Source organism: Prionailurus viverrinus, chromosome D3 (assembly GCF_022837055.1).
Source record: "Prionailurus viverrinus isolate Anna chromosome D3, UM_Priviv_1.0, whole genome shotgun sequence".
Classification (NCBI taxonomy): domain Eukaryota; kingdom Metazoa; phylum Chordata; class Mammalia; order Carnivora; family Felidae; genus Prionailurus; species Prionailurus viverrinus.
This window is the reverse complement of record NC_062572.1, coordinates 33,209,525-33,233,198: the sequence shown is the minus strand read 5'-3', so window position 1 is coordinate 33,233,198 and position 23,674 is coordinate 33,209,525. Positions and strand designations below refer to the sequence as shown.

At 41.4% G+C, this 23,674-nt stretch overlaps 1 protein-coding gene across 5 annotated transcripts in view; it reads right to left on the bottom strand.

Moving 5' to 3' along the window:
- Nucleotides 1–7,416, bottom strand: part of PTPN2 (protein tyrosine phosphatase non-receptor type 2) — an 85,859-nt gene extending 78,443 nt beyond the window's left edge. For 3 of the 5 annotated variants that reach the window (XM_047827609.1, XM_047827611.1, XM_047827608.1), the window contains exon 1: nucleotides 6,891–7,049. In XM_047827609.1, coding sequence (XP_047683565.1) covers nucleotides 6,891–7,034 — 144 coding nt within the window. In that variant the 5' untranslated portion in view covers nucleotides 7,035–7,049. Of the gene's footprint in view, nucleotides 1–6,890; nucleotides 7,050–7,214 lie in introns of those variants that run through there. The other 2 variants (XM_047827610.1, XM_047827612.1) reach the window with 2 other exon arrangements.
- Nucleotides 7,417–23,674: the final 16,258 nt, after the last annotated feature.

The following is a 23,674-nucleotide window of genomic DNA, read 5'->3' as shown; positions in this document are numbered from 1 at the left end:
ATCCTAGATACTGTGTAAAAGGCCTCCAATCCCCAAAATGACCCCACCTATTATAATACATTCCACTCCCTCCTTGCTATGAAAAATTTAAATGACTCCCTCTGTTCCATTAATCTCAAGTAGATCTTAAGGAGAAAGCAATGTAAGCAGTCACACTGACAAATTGGGGTAACACAGAAATGAGAATTATAAGGACAGGATTCAGGGTTGCCTGGGTGGCTCAGTCAGTTGAGCATCTGACTTCGGCTCAGGTCATGATCTCACGGTTTGTGGGTTCGAGCCCCGCGTCAGTCTCTGTGCTGACAGCTCGGAGCCTGAAGCCTGCTTTGGATTCTGTGTCTCCTTCTCTCTGTGCCCTTCCCCCACTTATGCTCTGTCTCTTTCTATCAAAAATAAATAAATGTAAAAAAAGAAATTTTTTTAAATAAAAAAAAATAAGGACAGGATTTGGATCCCATCTGTACCACCACTGGATATGGTAACCTTACATAAATCATAACCTCATGTTGGACGGGTGTCTCCTCAGCTGTGAATGAGGGGGCTGGAATAAACCAAGGTGCTGACATTTTTTTTTTTAAGATTTTATTTTTAAGTAATGTCTACACACAATGTGGGGCTCCAACTCACAGCCCTGAGATCAAGAGTCATATGCTCCACTGACTGAGCCAGCCAAGTGCCCCAAGGTGCTGACATTTTAAAAGGAAACAGTATTATTTTGTTTAGTGACTACTGGGCATCTAACATCTCAGAACTACAGGCTAATGGTGCGGAAACAAAAACAAAGCATTCCTTAAGGAGCTAACAGACAATTCTAAAACGATGTGATTTATACTCCAATAAAAGAACACAGAGGGTTCAGGAATCAGAGAAGGAACATATAGCTTTGCCTAAAGAGACCACAGTCTAGTCTAAAAGAGGTTTCCTAGATAGATAAGGTAGGCACAGAACATATCCAACATGTGCAGACTCCAAGGTGTGAGAAAACAGGCTATTTTCAAGGAAATTCAAGGAATCTGATACAGCAAGAGCACATGCAACGATGTGAAACCCCAAACCCTAAGATTAAACAACTGCAGGGCAATGGGTAGTACACAATGCAAAAGGAAGTGTTTTAGAGTAAGCAGGCTTTGCTTTTTACCCTATGACTACCTACTATAAATACTAGAAGACTTCCCTTGATACCTTACTTCCAAAACGTAGTTGACGCCCAAGTAGTAAAAAACTGCTCTTGGGGCGCCTGGGTAGCTCAGTAGACTGAGCATTAGGCTCAGGTCATGATCTCGTGACTCGTGACTCGTGGGGTTTGAGCTCCGCATAGAGCTAGCCGCTGTCAGCGCAGAGCCTGCTTTGGATCTTCTGTTGACCCTCTCTCCGCCCCTTCCCCACTTGCTAGCGTGCATGCTCTCGCTCTCTCAAACAATAAATACATTAAAAACAAAAACAAACAAAAAAAACTCACAACCTGCTCTTACTGACAATATTTGAACTGCAAATTTCTTTTTTTTAATGTTTATTTATTAGGGCGGGGGGGGGGGGGGTAAGGGTGGGGGGAGAGTGTATGTGCACACACGCAAGCGGGGAAGAGGCAGAAAGAGAGGGAGACAGAGGATCCAAAGCAGGTTGTGCGCTAAACAGCTGAAAGCCAGATGCAGGCCTCGAACTCACCAACCGTGAGATCATGACCTAAACTGAAGTTGGACGCTTAACTGAGCCACCCAGGCATCCTGAACTACAAATTTCTAATAAAGAAAAATGACCAGTTAAGAGTTCCATGGTTCCTAAACTCTGATTAGTCAACCAAATTCTTTCTGAGCCACCATTTACTAGAAACATTATTCCATGGCTTACATTTTTTGGTTTTTTTTGCTATTTCCCTACAGTTGTACTCCCTTCCCTGAAAGCTCACAAAACTCCATTCTTTCTCTGCCCCTCTCATGCCCCAGCCTGATTCAGACAGCAATCAGCAGTGACTAAAAGCAAAAAAGCAATCATGAACATTTCTCAAAAAGCAAGAGTTAACCTCAGACTACATTAATGTCATTAGTTTGTCAGTCAGACCAAATTAGATTTTTCTAGCAATCTCACTACTGCTAGTTGTGCCCTTTCAAGGCCAGTTCTTCAACCTGTGTGCTCTTACTCCCATCAGCACCTTGCTTTCCAAGGTTTCTGGCTCCAACAGTAATTCCTTCTATTTTTCAACCTCCAACCTCTCTCTTTAGGCTTATCCTTCCCCCCACCCCCACCCCAACATGTAAACATATCAAGTCACCCTTTTCTGGTAAGAAGTCATTATTCAACAATATTTACCATGTACCCACTAGGTGCCTGATGCTGTGCAAGGCACTGGCACTGCCTGCATGAAGCTCTGATGAGGTAGTGAAAAAGATAAATTCATAGTCTGTTTGGCTCTGACACAAAATCTCCTATTATCAAAAGCTGTGTTATAAAACCAACTTTTCAAACTGGGTGAAAAAAAGTAAGGGGCTGAAGAGTTTCAGACTCAAATAATAAATTCACTGTTCCTGCAAGACTTTCAAGAAGGTGTAAAGTAAAAATTCTTATACCACTAAGCAAGTCCAATTTCTAGTTACATCTACTTTTTGCTCAAGAGTAAAGCTTTTCTTGGGGCACCTGCATGGCTCGGTTGGTTAAGCAGCTGACTTGATCTCGGCTCAGTTCATGATCTTGCAGTTCATGAGTTCAAGCTCCACACCAGGCTCTGTGCTGATGGTGCAGAGCCTGCTTGGGATTCTTTCTCACCTTCTCTCTGCCTCTCCCCTGCTTGTGCTCTCCATCTCTCTCAAAACAAATAAACATTTAAAAAGTTAAAAAAAAACAAACAAACAGCAAAGCTTTTCTTTTCCTAATCCAGTTAGCACTGCCGAAACAAAAAACAAAAAACACCACACACAAAAACAACAAAAAACCTAACACAAATACCACCCTGTCTTGTGATAATCAAAGCAGAGAGCCCACTTAAACACTTTTCCCTACTCAAGTTAGCAGTGGTTTGCTTAATGCAAATTTGTGTTCCCTAAATAATCTGCTGCTGCATTGCATCCAACACATTGCTATGAAAGGGGAAGTCATGTGATGCTATGGAGTATGTAACAGGGGATTATATCCTGCATGGGAGGGTCAGGAAGGCACCCCCTAAGGAAGTGAGACTTCAGGGATGAGTAGGAGGCAGTTAAGCAAAAGTGCGGGGGAAAAGGGGAGAAGTTGTGCTAAGGCAAAGACAGCTACAATTATGAAGGCCCTCAGGGGAGAATGGTCATGCACTTTTCAAGGAACAGAACCCAGGGGAAAAGAGGGAAGAAAGTCATATGGGCAGGCAGGCCATGTGGTCTTGCAAGCCACAGAAGGATCTGAATTTTACATTATGAGCAATGGGAAACCACTGAAGGTTTTCAGTAGTGAAGGGACATAAATGTGCTTCATTTTAGCTACCTTCCCCACTCCATTGGTCAAGCTGAGCTTATTTTAAAAAACAGTCTACACTTGCTTGGTTGTACTTCTTCCCACCTTCTCTTCTCAATGCTCAGCATCTGACTTCTGTACTCCAATGAAATTGCTCTCTTTAAAGATATCTGTTGGGGCTCCTGGGTGGCTCAGTCAGTTAAGCGTCCCACTTTGGCTCAGATCATGATCTCACGGTTCATGGGTTCAAGCCTCGGGCCGGGCTCTGTGCTGACAGCTCAGAGACTGGAGCCTGCTTCAGATTCTGTGTCTCCCTCTCTCTCTGTCCATCCCCTGCTCACACTCTGTCTCTCTCTCAAAAATGAACATTAAAAAAAAAAAACTTTTTAATTAAAAAAAAAGGTATCTATTGATCATCCAGTCCTTAAATCAAAAGGCCCTTTCAGTTTTGACTTTGTGCCATCTGCTGCATGTGGCCCTCCTGACCATCAACTCCCTTCACACCCACCATTGGTTGTCTCCCCACTTCCATGGCTATTCCTCTCCACTCTTTTTAGCAAGCTCCTCTTTCTTTACCTATGCCCTTAATTGTTGTTGGTGGTCAAGATTTCTGTTGTTGGCCTTCAGCATTTCCAAACTCTCCCTATTTTCCCTGGAGGATCTCATCCACATCTAGGACCTCAAAGACCACCTATGTGCTCATGATTTCCAAAATGCTATTTATAGCTCAGGCCTCTCCTGAACTCCAAATTGATATATTAAACGATTTCCTTCCATTTTAATGTCTCACAGGTATCTCAAACTGAATTGAACAATTTTCAAGACCAAATACATCTATCCCCCTCCCACTTCAAATGTGTATCCCCCCTTCCTTCATTCCTCCTGCCACTGCCTTAGTTCAGGAGGTCAACATTTCTCCTCAGGTTTATTTCAAGAGACTACTTCTCTGTGCTACTTGCCTACAGTTAGCCCCATCCATCACACTAGTAGAATGATCTTACTAATTTGTTGGTAGTCCTCATGGGATTTTATGATCTGTGCCTTTGTACACATTCCTTCCTTCTCTGGGGCACTAATTCTTTTCCCCTCCTTTATTCTCTACACCTGGCCAACTTGTCCTTCAAGACTTTGGTAAGGTCATCCCTTCTCCAGGAAGCATCACCAGAATTCCCAGGTGCACCCCTCTGGGTGACTAGGCAGCACCCTGTGCTTAACACTAGCTTTTGCATTTCTTACTTTATGTTTTCATCTTCTTACCTATTTACTACTCTATGGCAGGGTGGATCCTTGGGCTGGGACTCAGTCTAATGCTGACACATAATAGATGTGTTACAAGTAAATGAGTGAAAATGGGGAATTGCAATGAGGCCCTCAAAAGAACAAGTCCTAGAATGTGAACTCCTCAAGAGAAGGAACTCTGTTGCATTCTCTGTTGAATCTCCAAGGCCCAAAGCTAGGGACTGGCACACCACTGATGCTCAATACGTTTGTAGTGTGGCTGAATGGATATTCTAGAGTCAAAGGAAAATCTCTTCCTATACTTGCTTTCCATTACTAACTTTCTTGGTTCGTGACCTACGTTTACTGTAATAGCATGTATATTGCATGATTTCTTTCTTTTTTTTAATTTTTTAAAATATTTATTTATTTTGGAGACAGAGACAGACAGAGCATGAACAGGGTCAGTGAGAGAGGGAGACACAGAATCCGAAGCAGGCTCCAGGCTCCGAGCTGTCAGCCTAGGAGCCCGACGCAGGATTCGAACCCACTGACTGCGAGATCACGACCTGAGCCAGAGTCAGACGCTTAACCGACTGAGCCACCCAGGTGCCCCCCCCACCCTTTTTTTTTTTATTTTTTTAATGTTTATTTATTTTTGAGACAGAGACAGACAGAGCATGAACAGGGGGAGGGTCAGAGAGAGAGGGTATATTTATTACATGATTTCTACTGACCAAACGAGTGCTCTTCTTCTTCCATTAGGAAAAAATAATAAGAGCAATGAACAACCCACTGAAGGATTCCTTGGCATGAATCCATGGAAGGGTTTCCTGAACTCCTTGAAACTAAATGTGAAATTTTCAGTGGATGTAAGAAAGTACATTTTTCTGGTGAGAGGGATTACAGTTTTCATTAAATTTTCAAAGATATTAATGATACCGCCATCCCCCCCCCAAATCAAACTGTCTAACCAAAATGTTAAGCTGAATTAAGCTGCAGCATTCACCTTTCTCTTCTCAGAGCTGTATTTTGATATACTGCTAGCAACTTGGAAACAGAAGCTTCTATTTAAACAAATGTAACTGGAGAAGAAGAGACAGCTGGCAGGCTCTCACATAAAGATTCCTACTAGAATTTGCATTTAAAATGTTCTATAAATGGTAAAGCCCTTACCAACATTCTTAAAAGTTAGTACTCTATTCTAACATACTCTGTACTCCTGTGAATCAGGGTATTTATTACACTTCCTGATAATGTGTTCAAGAAGAAAATGTTACATTCTAATCATAATGACCAAGGAAACACTTTTTACTGTCATTTAACTAAATGAAATGGGGAAAAACCCAGAATCATCCAAATTTACAGGAAAACTTTTTTTTTTTTAATGTAAAAAGAGTGAACCGAGCAGCAGGAGCAGCAGCATTTAACTCATCAACCACTCAATTCAACCTTGGGAATAATATGCTAATAATTAAACAGTACAGAACAAGCATCTAAATCATTTCAAAAGGCATAAAATCCTATTTGAATTAAAGGGTTCTCAAGTTGATCTAGTCACAAAAGAATTCAACTACATGATTCCATTCAGATGAGTTTAACAACAAGCAAGATTACTGTATGGTGGTAAGAAATCAGAACAGTGGTCTCTGAGATGGAAGAAGGGCATGACAGCACCTTCGAGGTAATGGAAAAGCTCTTTATTTTGACTTGGGGCTTGCACAGGTATATACATTTAGAAAACTCGCTTAATTCCATGTATAAAATCTGTGTATTTTACTGTACGTTAACTATTCCTCAGTAAATAAAATTTAAAAGAGAACATCCTTATTCTTTCTTTTAACTAACACAACCAAACCCTTTTCTCGTGTCTGGAAGCTGTTTGTGGAGGACGACCCACGCGCTGAAGACACTGCGCTCTCTGAAAACACGATGACTGCTGATTCGCCGCGAGCTTCCGCCACCACTACGGTTAGGCACTACCATTTCGAGAGGCCCCGGAGTCACCCACAACAACCGGGGCAAGAGCCGGCCGCGCCTTTGGAAATGGGTGCCGCGGTCCGCCTCCGCCCGCGCGGCCACAGAACACCTGGCCAGCGAAAAAGGTGTCCATGGGCAGAGCCTGGCACCGGAGCGTGCGAGCGACCGCGAGGCTGCCGCCGGCTCCCCGCCGCCCGCCCGCGCCCCCCGCCCAAACCTCGCCAGGCTCCTCACGGCCCCCAGCAGCTTCTCGGATCGCCCACGGGTCTCACCGGTACTCCCCAGCCTCCCGGGGTCTCCCCACCCCCGGCCGCGGAGCCTGTCCTAGCCCGCCACCAGGTGCCGCTGTGGAGCCGCCTTCGAGAACCGACTTTGCGCTTGCGCTCACGAAGAACACCCCCCCACCCCCACCCCATCTAAAGTCATTTTTTTCCAAAGGGATCAGAGACTCGGTCGGCGCACGCGCGCCCCTGACGCGGCCCGCGCTCCGCCACTTCCGCCCGGAGCAGAAGGCGGGGGAGGCGGGAGGGAGCCGGCGAGCGCGAGCCTGGGTCCTCGGCGGAGGACTGCGGCTGCTGCGCGAGCCCGTGACTCACCAAGTACAGCTGCTGCCAGCGATTCTCAGCATCCAACTCCTCAAACTCCCGCTCGACGGTGGCAGACATGGCGGCGGGAGCAAGCTGGCGCGAGCGGAGCCTGCGCCGGCGGAGAGGCTCAGGCCCCGCACGATCCGGGGAGAACGCTGGCGCTGCGGCGCATGCGCGCTCCGCACCCCGCCCCGCCCCCACGCCGGGCCCGGCCGGCCGCGGGGAAAGTACCTGGAGCGTCGGACGTCAGCGCGCCGACTCGCGCCTCCCGGAATCGGACGGCGGCGGGGCGGGGCGCCCTGGGGAGGCGTGGCCCATAGGGCGCCCAGGTGGAGGGGGCGGGGCCAAGGGGACCACCGTGAGGCTGTTGTCGGAAGTTGGGCGGAAGGTGACCCGCTCTCAGGACTTGTGCTCCCCGGACCAGGGGAGGTGAAGCAGTACCGCGAATTTCCCAGGAATGGAGCGGACCAACAAAATCCCTTGGGAAGACCTCCTTACTTATTGCTGTCCCATTTCTCTTTTTCTCTTTACTCCTAATTTTTTTTTAATGCGAGATTGTCATTTTATTTTAAACGTCATCTAGGTCAGTTTAGCAGCCTGTGTCCAATTTTGAAACAAATTTCTCAGCTCTCACAAGAGAGCATAAACCAGCCCTGATGTCAGCTCTTGTATACCTGAGGGGTTTGTGCCAAATAATCCACTATAGCAAAAGGAGAGGCAGCCTCTCCCGGAGTTAGGAAGAATACAGGTGGTTAAGTAAACGTGACACGATTAAAAATTAATGTTACCTATAAAAAGGACAAGTCATCTATTACAGCCCAAACATGCTGGTTATGGAAATCATCTCTTTTCAGGTTAAGGTAATTCATTGTTGGTAAATTCTAAATGCTTATAGTATCTTGTTATATCATCATAAAAAATGTGAAGGGTTAGAAAAATTTTAGCTATGCTGTCTAATATTGAAGTTTAAATTTTAATTAAAATTAAATGAAATGACAAAGACTCACACCTTGACCAAATTCTATACAGGTTCCTCTGAGTACTTTTTCAACTAGGCCTTGACTTTTGGACTTTGTGTTTCTCTGCATTGTCTAATTTTAGCAAGTATCTTACTAAGCCAATTTATCCAGAATCCCCCATTCTCAATATCTGTTCACCCTGGACATTTAATCAGGTTCCTCATTTTCCACTATCCCCCAGGTGATGTCTGATCACCCTGGCCTGCCTTCAGCAAGAATCCTATTAGGTTAGTCAGAATGTAGATTGTTTTCTGTGTTAAAAACAAGACAACGGTCCTAAAATGGAGTTGCTTCTTAAGCCGCCTGTCACCAAACCTACCCTTAATTACTGTTTTAGCTCTCCCACGAATGGGATCTTAAATGAGTCAATTAGGAGTCACCTGATCAGCACTAGTTAGGTAATCTGCCTAATAGACCGCTGCCATCCTCTGAAGGAAAGTAATTTTGCAGTAAGCAATCTCCTTTTCTGCTTAGTATAATTTGTTCCTGCCCCCTCTGCCTCTAAAAGTTTTTCGATTTGTACAGCTCCTCAGTTTATCTACTTGATTGGATGCTGTCCCATTCAAAGTTGATTTCAATCTCTCCACCACTGCATAACCCATTGCGGTAGTCCCTATACCTATTGCAATAGTCCCCCTCACTTTGAATAAAGTCTTCCTACCTCACCATTTTCAACAAATCTCATGAATAATTTTTTTTTTCTTTCACAGAAGTTAAGAATTCAGTTCCTCAGTTGCACTAGCCACATTTCAAATGCTCAATAGCCATATGTACCTAGTAGCTAATGTATCACAGAGTACAAATATCATCAAAGTTCTATGAGACAGAGCTGCCTGAAAGGATTAAAATATGGGGCAAAAAAAAAGAGTCCTTATATACATAGTGAAAATTTTTATCAGTAAAGACAATACGCTGTGGGAAGTAGAAGAAATCATAGTAACAGAAAATTAAGCAGACAGCCAGCCTTTCTCCTTACATAGTGTAATTTACAAATAAATACATGAAACGTCCCTCCAGAAATATCCCACAATCTAATGGTCCTGGTTTCTAAGGTTCTGTCACTGAAACCGAGTATTTATGTTAAAGACATGGTATCTCCCAAGATTGTTGAGAGGGAAAAAGTTTTCCTTCTACCCTTCCAGTTTCTTTGGCTGGTTCTAATAATCAATATAAAACAGATTAACAAGAGAATAACAAGTTGGTTACCTGCATATGGGAGCCCCATAAGGCCATGAAACTCAAGGACAAACCTGACAATTGAGGCTTATATGCCATCTTAAGCTAAGGAATGGGATAGAGGCCAAGGGGTTCAGAGAGGAGGAGGGTGATTCACAGAACAATTAGAAAAGCAGAGAAGATATTTGGTAATTAGATGTTTATCCTGCCGTTTAGGAAAAAAGTTATCACTTGGTAAACTTCTTTTTCTGAGCCAAGCCCCCTATCTAAATTCTTTCAGGTAGTTTAAGGAGAGGTAAAAATTTTTCTTGAGTCTGCTGGGTTTTAAGTGCCTTCAGCTGAAAATAGTCCACATGCCAAAGTGGCACATTTTGGGGAAACTTGTCCTTTTTTGTTTTTAAGTTTATTTATTTATTTTGAGAGAGAAAGCACAAGCAGGGGAGGGGCAGAGAGAGAAAATCCTAAGCAGGCTCTGTACTGTCAGCACAGAGCCTGACTCAGGGCTTGAATTCATGAGCCATGAGATCATGACCGAAGCCAAAATCAAGAGTTGGACACGTAACTGACTGAGCCACCCAGGTGCCCTTGGGGAGACTTATTCTGAACCCCTTCACTCGTACCTTTGAAACTTCCCCAAGAAGTTTCACAGTCCAGAAGTTAAGCTGGTTGATTACTCCAGCTCAGTGAACCAGGCTCTTAGTCTTGAGAATAGGCCAGTTCAGTTAAACAGTTGTGTCTCATTTCAGGGGTGCCTGGGTGGCTTAGTCAGTTAAGCCTCAACTTCGGCTCAGGTCATGATCTCACAGTTCATGAGTTCAAGCCTTGTATCGGGTTCTGTGCTCACAGCTCAGAGCCTGGAGTCTGCTTTGGATTCTGTGTCTCTGTCTCTCTCTGCCCCTCCCCTGCTCATGCTCTCTCTCTCTCTCTCTCTCTCTCTCAAAAAAAATAAATAAACAAACAACAACAACAACAACAACAAAACCCTAGTTGGGTATCATTTCGAAAGACAGTGATTGAGGTGGGCTCCAAATATTAGGTCTATGGTACAAGCAATCACGTATTTAATAAGAGCCATTTGGCGGGGGGGGGGGGGGGGGGGGGGGGAACAAAGGTTCATAATTGGAGCAGATCATAATCCCAGTTTCTGAATTCTGAAGGCAGCCAGACAAGACTTCTAGATGTCCAGCTTGAAGCATCTTTGGATGGAGTGAGGGCAGGCAGTAACAATCTGATAGATTTTTCTGATTTGCAGTTTGAATGTCTCTGGTGGTCTTTCTGAATGGCGTGCACAGTGGTGGGCATGAAGATTATCTGTACATTAATGGTTGTGGTGATTTATCTGAGGTTTATATCAAGTTGTCTAGCTTTGGCTTGCATGGGTTCAGGAATAGGACAGTTTTAATTCTCAATGATTCCAAGTCAAAAGAGTGAGAGAAAATTGGAAATGTCAGTTTGAAGAGTTATAGATGAATTTTGGAGTAAATTAGAAGAATTCAGTCTAGTCCAGTTTATAGGTAGAAAACAAAATCTCAAAGACAATTAACAGCACTAGAATTTATATCCACAAAAGTATATTACTGAAACATAGTTTTTCCCTGTACAATTGCTCTCATTTTGATCAAAGATAATCACAGCAAGACTAATTCATCTGCAAAACAAATCTAGTTTCAATAAAGTTGGCCTGATTATTTACATAAGTACATCAAGGATAGTAATTGACCACTAGGCTCTTTTAAATCTACTTGGCTGGACCTTTTCGTAAAGAATCTACGATTGAATTTTTAAAAGCCTCTTGAGGCTAAGAAGCCACACCAAGGACTTGCCATAAGACTTTGCCTGCAATACCTAGAGATTTAGACGAATTCTCCTCTTGTCAAGGTCCCCAAAATATCCTGAAGTTCCTGTGCTTGCCCTGAAGTGACTTTTCTTACCTAGTAAGGCTTCTGAAAACCCTGTAAGCTGGTACCAGGCCAATTTTTACAATAGGCTTTATTGGCTCCATAAGGTCAACGTTATCTCCTTAAAGCTATCTGGTTGCATCTAAGTCTATTTATATCTCTCTCAAATACAATATTTAGTTACCCCTTACCCCAAGATCCTGTAAGTCTACTTTAACATGTAAAAATTCCTTTGAAAACTTCCTTTATCTCTACCCCCCAAATATATGTTAGCAATCATCCTCCAAGCATATGGCCCACTGATAGGCATCTGAAGGGTCTCATGCCTGAGGTTTTACTAGACAGTTATAAGTGACCTTTTCCTAACAACAGCTAGCCCCCTCAGGATCCTGCAAAATTTTGCTGCCAAAATTCCTTAGAGACTTATGCTGTCCCTAACCCCCTCCCAATTTGAAAGTATATAATCAGTCACCCTTCACAAGCCCAGTGCAGCTCTTTCTGCCCATGGGCTCTGTCCCTGTGCTTTAATAAAACCACCTTTTTGCACTAATGACATCTCAAGAATTCTTTCTTGGCTGTTGGCTCCAAACCCCAAAATTTTCCACATCATTAGTCCCATATATTAATTAGAATTCTTAGCCTTTAGAAACCTTAATTCCTAGTAAAAACTAAAAAGTAAGCAATTGTGAAATGTGTCATACCAGCACTCTTTACATTGGCAAATTTATTAATCCATTTCATAATTTCTAGAAGCATAGGCTTCTTCACAGTATGATCTTTCAATGTGACACATATTTACCAACAGATCCAAATATCTTTTTCTTTAATGGTGTTTTTAAAAACCCACAAAATTCAGGGCATCTGGGTGTATCAGTCAGGCATCTAACTCTTGATTTTGGCTCAGGTTGCGAACTCAGGGTCTGTGGGATTGAGTCCTGAGTTGGGCTCTGCACTGGCAGTGCAGAACCTGCTTGGGATTCTCTCTCTCTCTCTCTCTCTCTCTCTCTCTCTCCCTGCCCCTCTCCCATTCATTCTCTCTCTGTCTCTCTCTCTCTCAAAAATAAATAAAGATTTTTTTTTTTAACCCCACAGGGGTGCCTGGGTGGCTCAGTCCATTAAGCATTCAACTTCAGCTCAGGTTATGATCTTAGGGCTCTCTGCTGTCATCGCTGATCCAGCTTCAGATCTTCTGCCCCCTCTCTCTCTGCCCCTCCCCCCTTGTTCTCTCTCTGTCTCTCTGTCTCTCTCAAAAATAAATAAACTTAAAAAAAAACCCACATGGGGTGCCTCGGTGGCTCAGTGGGTTGAGCATCCAACTCTTGGTTTCGGCTCGGGTCATAATCTCGCAGTTTGTGGGTTCGAGCCCCGTGTTGGGCTCTGTGACATCAGGGAGCCTGCTTGGGATTCTCCCTCTCTTTCTCTCTCTCTGCCTCTCCCCCACTTGCTCTCAATCGCTCTCTCTCAGAATAAATAAACATAAAAAAATTCTAAAACCCACAAAATTCAACTGAGTAAATTTGAATATGTAATTGGCAAAATTCATGAATCAAGCAGATTCCCATGTAGCAAATGGAAAGGAGTTCTGTGGAGCTGAACAAAATGGAAGGCTTTCATAGGCAGAAGAGCTAGTAATAAATGTTCAATATTTTTTCTTATTTGTAAATTATCTAGATATTTAATGATTATCCATCATCTAATTCAGCTTAGCAAAACTCTAAGGTTTTAAGTTACCAAAATGATTTGAGGTAAGTATTTAAGTAAACATACCTTAAAACATAAATATTATGACAAGTTCATTCATAAATTTTTATCTTACTTACATCTTATCTAATTCAATTTTTCTTAACAACTATGTTTAGATTAGTCATGAAAATTTCATGTGACGTTAAACAGCTAGCCATCATCTTAAGTTATCTTTCTTGCTGACAAATTCTGTAACAGAGATAATTTGAGCTTATTTGACCTTTAGTAAACTTAGGTGGAATAAAAGTACTATATTTAATACTAAAGACCTGTCTGTATTAATTAAACCAACAAACTTAAACTAGCTTTTATTTTACTTAAAATTATCCTAGATCACAAAAACTCAAAAACATTTGGGTTAATCTCTATTATATTTCTGAGATTTAGAAACACTTAATTTAGAAAGGATTAATTTTTAAGCCAATTAAATAGAGCTCTTTTATAAATTAATTTTAACAATACATTCAGAGGCAGAAAAATATCACACATCTAAATATACACACATAGCAATACACAGACGTATGGATAGATACAGAGATTTTGTAGTTACTAACATTTGTGGAGAAGATTTTTCCTATGCCCAATTTCCTATACTTCCTCTCTCCTCTTTTTTTTCCCCCTTGCGATAAGAAACTTCTCTCTAAAGTTTGCATTTCGAAGAATGGCTCTTTGGTTATAAAGAAAATGCGAGTAGAAAATCTTCATCACAGGGGCTCCTGGGTGGCTCAGTTGGTTAAGTGTCCAACTTCGGCTCAGGTCATGATCTCACGGTTTGTGAGTTCAAGCCCTGCATCAGGCTCTGAGCTGTGAGCACACACAGCTCACAGCTCAGAGCCTGGAGCCTGCTTTGGATTCTGTGTCTCCCTCTCTCTCTGCCCCTCCCCTGTGCTCTCTCTCTCTCAAAAATAAATAAACATTAAAAAAGTTTTTTTAAAGAAAAAAAGAAAAGAAAATCTTCATCACAAAGGTACAGAGAAAGTACCCAAGATCCTCCAACAAAAATGTTGGTTTCCTGAGGACAATACTTACAAGCCTTTTGAGATAAAGAAGGGAGGTTTGGGGATTGGTAAAAGGGAAAGATTGACATTGAATTGTTTCTGGGGTCATGTTTCTAGTTTTGCAAGGATTTGTAAAATAAGGACAGCTGTTTTTAATCCCCAAGGAATTGGGTTGCAACATCAGTGACATCATAGACTGATCTACCCATCCAACTACATTATCTTGAATATGCTACTTTCCCCCTGGGTACATAGTTTTTCTTTAGCTTAGGAGAGAAGGTCTTTAAAATTTTCTATCAGGCTCTGAGTAGCAGCTTCCAATCTGGCCAACTTTTGACTACAGAGCTACATTAAAATTTTTTTTTTTTTTAAATATCTTGTCAGTTTTCAGCCAGGACAAATAGCATTTTCAGGGTTTAATGCAACGTGCCTTTGTGAAGTCTGCATAAAATGTTTTAACAGAGGCCTTTCTGAGTGTGCGATTCAACCTTGAATTGATTCACCTTAGGGGAAAAGTCTATCAGTCCTTGAATATTGATCCTCAGCTAATCATTTGTAGGAAGGCCTAGAAGAAATTCTGATCACCTGTTTCCTCTGGAGGGGGGATGTTCCAGAGGGTTACGTGGCTAGTCTGATAACTACAATGTAATCATGGATGGGAAGACTACCCCTTAGAAGCCAAACAAGATCCTTCTGAGTGGGTTTGTAAATAGCCATTAATTCTTTTTAATTCCTTTTAAATTCAGTGGGATCCTCTAAAACTGGGGAGAAAGGGGCTTTATAATTTAAAGAATCTGCTGCTGTCTATGGGACATTAATTCTTTGGGGAGCGAGAGTCTAGGAAATATCTGCTAAGATCATTGCATAGGAAGACCTGAAGCTGGGAGAAGCTAATTACAGAACCCCACAAAGCAAGCATTACTGCCAGTCCCAGGTGATTCTGCTAAATTCACTTCCTGACTTTCAGCTTGTACACAAGTAACCTGTATACCTGGACCTGGAGATCAGGCCAGAGCGCTCTCTGTAAATCTTGTAGGGAAAAGGAAGTTAAAACAGGCAGTGGGGCTGGATTGTGAGAAGACCTTTATGTTGGTTTTAATTTTTGTTGTAAGTCTAACTTCTGTTCTTTCATCTTGTTAAGGGAGTCCCCAAGGCTAATCTTTATATTTTTGTGTGTCCTCTATTTAATTTGGCCCTTTTATAGGTACCAATAAGACAGTTGTGTCAATTTAGTTTCTGTTTTTTTAATTCTTTTTAATTAATTAATCTTGAGAGAGAGAGAGAGAGAGTGAGTGAGGGGAAAGGACAGAGAGAGAGAGTCCCAAGCAGGCTCCACGCTGTCAGAGCAGAGCCCGATGAGGGACTCAATCCCACGAACTGTGAGACCATGACCTGATCTGAAACCAAGTGTCGGACCCTTAAATGACTGAGCCACTAGGCTCTCCAAGGCAGTTGTTTAGGATGAGAGTTCTCTAATTTTTTTTTGTCTTTCAGATATAGCCAATTCAAAGGATCCATTGTCTGGCCACTGACAAGCAGGATCTCATTAATCTCAATAGCGACTCAAACCAATAAGCCTTTTTTGGCTAGACCAAGGATGCAAGAGGCACCACAAAAGACATAACCCTCACAAGATCTAGAAAATTCACTCCCAGACTTAGACTGAGAAAGCAAAGGACTTAATTGCACAGGTAGTAAGGATAGTGTAGTGAAAACAGTGTCTCCAGTTTTCCACAAGAATGTAAGACACCTCCAGTCACCCTGCCAATTTGTGACACCAGGCAGGTACTACTGGAATGGCACTAATGAGATAATGAAGGTTGAGACAGAAAAAAGACCACCTTACATGCTGGGACCCTTTATATCAATGTCCCCTAAGAGCTGGCATAGTCAAAGAGAGCATAGCTTGTGACTTCATGTCTGGGAAACCCAGTCTATTCAACTGGCCACCAAGATGTGGTACCCTTGTAAATGCACCTTCCAGCTGACAGAGACCAGAGAGAATATTCTCACTGGTCAAAAAGTCAAGCTCTTAGGACATAGAATAAGACAACAAGAAAAACCTCATCTGGTTTTTACTTAGGGGACCCACAGTAAAGTTTGTCTAGTATAGTGAGAACCATGAACTCACCAGTCTATGAGTCTGACTTGAACAGCAGGTTTATAGGGCATATGCCTGTGGTCTGCCCTATGGTTTTTCCTCCCTAAGACAAACAACACAATGGACAGAGACAAAGGAAAACAGCAACCATCTTTGGGTGGGAAAGGATCAGTAAAACCAGGAGTACTCATAGCAAATCTTTAGCAGGGTTGCTATACCCAAGGAAATAGTTCCACAAATATTTTCTCTTGCTAATCTAAATTTAGAAAAATAAAAAAGATTCTCACCACTCTCACTTCCACCTGACCCTGAAGGTAGAGATCCAGGAGACTAATGTGGTAGGAATTTTTATCCTCTCTGGCACTTGTCAGAGGCCCCAGGATCTCTCTGCTGTGGCAGTGAGCAGTGTCCAGCCAGCAAAATATCCTGCCAGCTGTACCAACTGTCGGGGAGGGAAAAAATTTTATTATGCCCTTATAGGTTCTTTGGCTGGTCTAATAATCAAGTTAACATGAAACAGATTGACAGGAGAAAACCAAATTTGATTACATACTTTTGGGAGATCCACAATATGACACTCACAGACCAGCCTGGCAATTGAGGTTTATATGCCATCTTGAGCTAAAGAATGGGATAGGGGTCTGGGCTTCAAAGGGGAGGAGGTGATTCACAGGATGGTAAAAAGAGCAGACGTTTGGTAATTCAATGTTTGTCCTGCCAGACAGATAAAAAAGTTATCTCTTGGGGATAGTTTTCTTTCTGGACCATGCCTCCTACCCAAATTATTTTAGGGAGTTTAAGGGAGAGGTAAAAGTTTTTCTTGAGTCTGCTGGGTCTTGAGTGCCTTCAGCTGAAAATAGTCCATAGCCAAAGTGGTACATTTTGGGGAGGCTTGTTCTGAACCTCTTCAGCATTAACCAGCTCATCAGGTTGCTTTCCAATCTGAAAATATATGCTGTTCTATAAGGAAAGGAAACACATTTGCCCACTTAAATCAACTCATTTTCTTCAAGGTTGGCAATATTGGGGTATTTCTACAAAAGGAAGAGCATCTTGATCTAAAAGCAACAATTCTGTCACCAGATTTTTACCACCCTTTTGGAACTCACTTGTCAACCTCCCTAGTTGGGGAAGTAGTGCTTGCCCCTCTGACAGTCAGCCCATGTTGCTGAGAGCAGCTAACGTTCTAAGGCAGTAGATCTCACCAGCATTATCAACTGTGAGCTTGTTAGAAGTGCAAATTTCAAGCACCAGCCCAGCCTACTGAATCAAAATATCTGGTGATGGAGTCCAGGAAGTTGTTTTAACAAGCTCTCCAGGAGACTCTTACACATGTTGAAGTTTGAAAACTATTGCTCTAGAAGAATAGGTGTACAAGGCTTTCCTAAAGCTCAGAGATGAAAAGAAAACAAGAGAGTAACTTGTTTCTAGATATTCTGTGTACAGAGTATGGCTTGTTCTCTGGCATATAATGCCCAAGTCAACCAGGTCTTACCTTGCCAATTCCAGGACTGCACCTAGATCTTTGCCCAGCCTAAAGTTGAGATCAGAAGTTTTCAAGATTTGGGGTACCTGGATGGCTCAGTCAGTTGAGCATCTGACTCTTGATTTTGGCTCAGGTCAAGATCTCAGGATCCTGAGATTGAGCCCCAAGTCACACTCAGCTCAGAGTACAGAGCCTGCTTGATATTCTTTTTCTCTCCCTCCCCCTCGGCCCCTCCCAGCTGTTGTGCAGGTACTCTCTCTCAAAATAAATAAAGAAAGGGGCGCCTGGGTGGCGCAGTCGGTTAAGCGTCCGACTTCAGCCAGGTCACGATCTCGCGGTCCGTGAGTTCGAGCCCCGCGTCGGGCTCTGGGCTGATGGCTCAGAGCCTGGAGCCTGTTTCCGATTCTGTGTCTCCCTCTCTGCCCCTCCCCCGTTCATGCTCTGTCTCTCTCTATCCCAAAAATAAATAAACGTTGAAAAAAAAATTAAAAAAAAATAAAGAAAGAAAATGTTTTAAAAATGCCATTCTTTAAGAAAAAAAGAAGTTTCCAAGATTTTAAAGTTAACTAAGTATCCTTAGCTTCTAAATTGTTGAAGTCTCCTTGACAGTAGCTATACTTTTATGTACATAGTTTTATGTATTTAAGAAAATACACAGTGAACAAAATCTGTTAATTTAAAAATTCTTTTTAAAATAAATTTCAATTGGGATACCTGGGTGGCTCAGTCGGTTGAGCGTCCAACTTTCACTCAGGTCATGATCTTGCAATTCATGAGTTCAAGCCCAGTGTCAGGCTGTGGGCTGACAGCTCAGAGCCTGGAGCCTGCTTCAGAGTCTGTGTCTCCCTCTCTCTCTTCCCCTCCCCTGCTCGCACTCTGTCTGTCTCTCTCTCAAAAATAAATAAACATTAAAAATTTTTTAAATAAATTTAAATTTAAAAAAGCAGCCATGTGTATTTTCAGATCTATCAATCTATTTATTCATTTTACAGATAATGTTTGATGGAGTGTACACTTGAACCCATAGTAATGTCTTGCCCCCTTCAGCTTCTGCTGCCACAGATTGGGAACCACTGGCCTAGACCAAAGAAATGAAGCATAACAAGAATTTAGAGTCCCTTCTTTTACTGGACTAAGGCCTACCTTCTGAATTTCAGTTTCCTCTCTAAGAAGTTCCTCTTCCTCCAATTAACATAAGAAATTTATACCCCCTTCAGGGCAAATGTACCTACTACCTTTAGTAGGGACAAACATATCAAAATATAACTCAAAAATTTATTGTCTGTACAGAAGATATACATTTACAGAACTGGGCAGACATTTGTTGTGTTGCATAGTTTCCAGTGAGAATGGAACTTCAATTTAGTGTGTGTATATATTCGTATATTTTTAAATGTTTAGTTATTTTTGAGAGATAAAAAGAGCGCAAGTGGGGGAGGTGCAGAGAGACAGGGGACAGAAGATCCAAAGTGGGCTCTGCACTGACAGCAGAGAGTCCAATGTGGGGCTCGAACTCACAAACTTTGAGATGAAGACCTGAGCTGAAGTCAGACACTTAACCAACTGAGCCACACAGATGCCCCCTACATACATATTTTTACAATAAAACATTTATCAGAAAAATTTAAGTCCAAAATGGAGTCACTTGTGCTAGGCTCTATGTCAGTAGACCAAGACCTCACACCTGACCTACTTACAGTTTCAGCTTCTCGCAGGAATGTAACCTCTAACCAACCAATCTGGAATCACCTGGTCAGCATTAGTGAGGTAACTCACTTGGTAGGCCCCTTCCCCAATAGGAAGGTGAGCTTGTCTGAAACAATCTACTCTGTTAGAATAACTTCCTTGCCATGTCTTCTTCTGCCTATAAAAGTCTAACATTCTGTACAGCTCCTCGGAGCTCCTTTCTTCTTGCTAGATGGGATACTGCCCAATTCATGGGTTGTTGAATATAGCCAATTTGATCTTCAAATTTACTCAGTTGAATTTCATCTTTTAACAATATATATATATGGGAATAGACACAAGTCATAAATGTGTAACTTGTGAGATTTTTCACAGTGAACACAGCTGTTACCGACACTCAGGTTAGGAGCAGGAACTCTAGCTGTCCTCCAGAAACTCCCTCTCACCCCGTCCTAGATACCGCATTCACCCTGGGTAACCAGCACACTGCCCTTTAACACCGCTGATTAGTTTTACTCTTTTTGTACTTTATTATACAGAGAATACTTTTTGGTGTCTAATTTCTTTGGCTCAACATGTTTGTGAGATTTTTCCATATTGTTGCATGTAGAAATAGTTCACTCATTCCCATTGCTAAAAAGTATTCAATTGTTTGATTATTCCACAATGTATTTATTTATTCTAAATTTGGTTGTTTTCAGTTTGGGGTTATCATGAAGAATACTGTTATGAATATTCTTGTACTTATCTTTCGGTGGATATATACACTCATTTCTCTTGGGCATATATCTAGGAGTAGGGTGATGGATCATAGTGTATGTGCGTGTTCAAGTTTACTATATATTGTAGAACAGATTTCTGAGTGGTTTTGCTCCCCTCCAATTGGACATGGGACAATGGTGCCCACTATTATCACTTATGTTCAATGTTTTATAGCCATAACAACAACAGAGAAAAATTAAGAAATGGTACAATGAATGCAAAATATGGAACAAAGTTAATATTACTACAGCCAATATATTATACAAACAGAAAATCCGAACTATATATATTATATAAACAGAAAATCCGAACTACAACCAAACTATTAGATTAATAAGTGAATTTAGCAATGTCACTGAATACAAAGTCAATATTTACAAAAATCAGATTGTAATTTTATCTAATAACAAATGGAAAATAAAAATTTTTATAATATAAATCATTTGGGAGAATATTTAACAGAATAGCAAAACTTCTAGGCCGAAAACCACAAACTACTACTGAGAGAAACAAAAGAACTACATAAATGGAAGGATATATGATGCTCATGCCTTGAAAACTTTAGTGTTATAAAGTTACCAATGCTTCCCAAAGTGAGTATGGATTCAGTTTAATCTTAGTTAAAATTCTGCCAGATCTTATTTGGTGGTGTTAAAAGAAAACTTTCTACAGATGATTTACTGATCTAGTAGGCTTTTTTTTCAGCAATTCATGACATGGGTAGTACCCACTCTAGAACATAGAGAGGTGCTCTGAAGAGCCATACAAGGTGAAAGATTTGTATAGACAAAAGTGAGCAAAAGACTTTTTTTTTTTACACTTATTATTTTTTTTAATCTGGTGCAAAAGGAAATTATACTGGGCATTTGCTGATTGGTTAAAGTGGAGTTATTTTCCTTGTATAAAGGAAAGAGAAAGAGAAGTCTTGGCTGTGGATCAGACAACTTGCGCTGAGTGGGCAAGTACTAACTGCTTGACCTAGGCCTTCCTATTCTGGGAGAGCCAAGGCGAGAAACTTGGGTGAGTTCTGTGGAGCTCAGCAGGAGCAAGTCCATTTTAGGACTAGGCTGGACACTTCCATAGCATAAATTGACTAGCTGAATCTAACATTTATGTAAAAATGCCAGGGGCCAAAAATAGCCAAAATAATCTTAAGGAAGAGGAAACTAGAGGTTTTTCTCTGCCAGATATTAATACATACTCTAAAACTACAATAATTAAAACAGAGCAAAGATAGACAAATAGAATGAAACAGAATAGAATCCAGAAACAAACTGTAGGTTCCAAGAGTAGACAAGAAGAAGAATGGATCTGGAGAACTTCATCCCCCCAGATATCAATATCTATTATAAAGACAGTGTGATATTAATGCAAAGGTTGACAAGCTGACCAGTAGAACTAAATACAAAGTCCAAAAACGGGCTCACGCGTACACAGTTGTGTGTGTGTGTGTGCGCGCCTCATAGAGGCAGACACTGGTACAATGGGGGAAATGATGGTGTCTTCAAATGGTGCTGGTTCCAAAAAAGTATATACTATATGTTTCCATTTATATGAAGTTCAAACATAGGCAGCAGACATTTAAATAAAGATGATATAAAGTTTGAGAAGAGACAACAGAATAGTGTTTACCAATGGGGCAACAATGGTGTGATGGGGATGTTGATTGTGAAGGAGCATGAGAGTACTTTCTGGGATCTGGAAATATTCTATATATTAATCTGGATTATACATAATATACACATATTTGTGTATCTGTGTATAAAAATTTATTGAACCTTACATTTAAGATTTTTGTACTTTATTGTATGTATGCTAACCTTAATAAAAATTTAAAATTTTAAATAAATAAAAGTAAGTGATGCTTTCATTTTCTTTGGGTAAATACCCGGTAGTGGAATTATTGGTTCATATGGTATTTCTATTTTTAACTTTTTGAGGAACTTCCTTACTGTTTTCCACAGTGGCTGTACTGATTTATTTACATACCCCCCAACAGTACATGAGGGTTCCTTTTTCTCCACATCCTCACCAGCACATGTCATTCTTGTTTTCTGTTTGTGTGTGTGTGTTTTGAGATGATATATACACCTCTCTGTTTATTGCAGCATTACTTACAATAGCCAAGTTATGGAAGCAGCCAAGTGTCCCTTGATAGATGAATGGATAAAGAAAATGTAAGATATATATGTAATGAAATATTACTCAGCCATAAAAAGGATGTGATCTTGGGGTGCCTGGGTGGCTCAGTTGGTTGGGCATCTGACTTTGGCTCAGGTCATGATCTCACGGTTTGTAAGTTTGAGCCCCACATTGGGCTCTTGCTGACAGCTCAGAGCCTGGATCCTGCTTTAGATTCTGTGTCTCCCTCTCTCTCTCTGCCTTTCCCCTGCTCACACACACTCTCTCTCTCTCAAAACTAAATAAACATTTTTTTAAATTTTTTTTTCAACGTTTATTTATTTTGGGGACAGCGAGAGACAGAGCATGAACGGGGGAGGGGCAGAGAGAGAGGGAGACACAGAATCGGAAACAGGCTCCAGGCTCTGAGCCATCAGCCCAGAGCCTGACGCGGGGCTCGAACTCCCGGACCGCGAGATCGTGACCTGGCTGAAGTCGGACGCTTAACCGACTGCGCCACTCAGGCGCCCCAATAAACATTTTTAAAAATTTAAAAAAAAAAAGGATGTAATCTTGCCACTTGTGACAACATGGATGGACCTAGAAGGTTTTATGCTAAATGCAGTAAGTCAGACAGAGAAAGACAAATACCATTTGATTTCACTTATGTGTGTAATCTAATCAAACAAAACAAATGAATAAACACATAGCAGAATCAGACCTATATATACAGGGAACAAACTGATGGTTGCCAGAGGGGAGCAGGGTCAAGGAATGGGAAAAATGGGTGCAGTGGAATGGGAGATACAGGCGTTCAGTTATGGAATGAACAAGTCAGGGGAAGAAAAGGCACGGCATAGGAAATATAGTGAATGGTATTATAATACCATTGTATGGTGATAGGTGGTAACTATGCTTGTGGTAAACACGGCATAATTTATAGAGTTGTTGAATCACTATGTTGTATATTGAAACTGATGTAACATAGTATATCGACTATACTCAAATTTTTAAAAAAGTAAATGGTGCAGTTATTTAGAAATAAAAATAGCACACAGGATCTCACATGATATTTAACAGGCTTATGACATCCAGTGAATATAGCAAGAGACTATACACAGTTCCAAAGCCACACAATGCACCTAGATTTTCTCAAATTGCCAGTATCAATAAGGTATAGATATGAAGATCAAGGGATTGAGATGAGAATTCACCCATTCCATATTCTGGAGCCATAAACTATACCTGCTGCCTGAGTTTGTACCAAATACAATCAATATATCTAACAAAAATGCTAATACTTACTCAGCTTTATGTACCACCTCCAAAATGGCTTTGGTACAAGCCCAAATAAGTTATAGCTTCAAAGAAACAACAGGTGTTGGCAAGGATGTGGAGAAAGGGGAGCCCTCTTGCACTGTTGGTGGGAATGCAAACTGGTGCAGCCACTTTGGAAAACAGTAGGGAGGATCCTCAAGA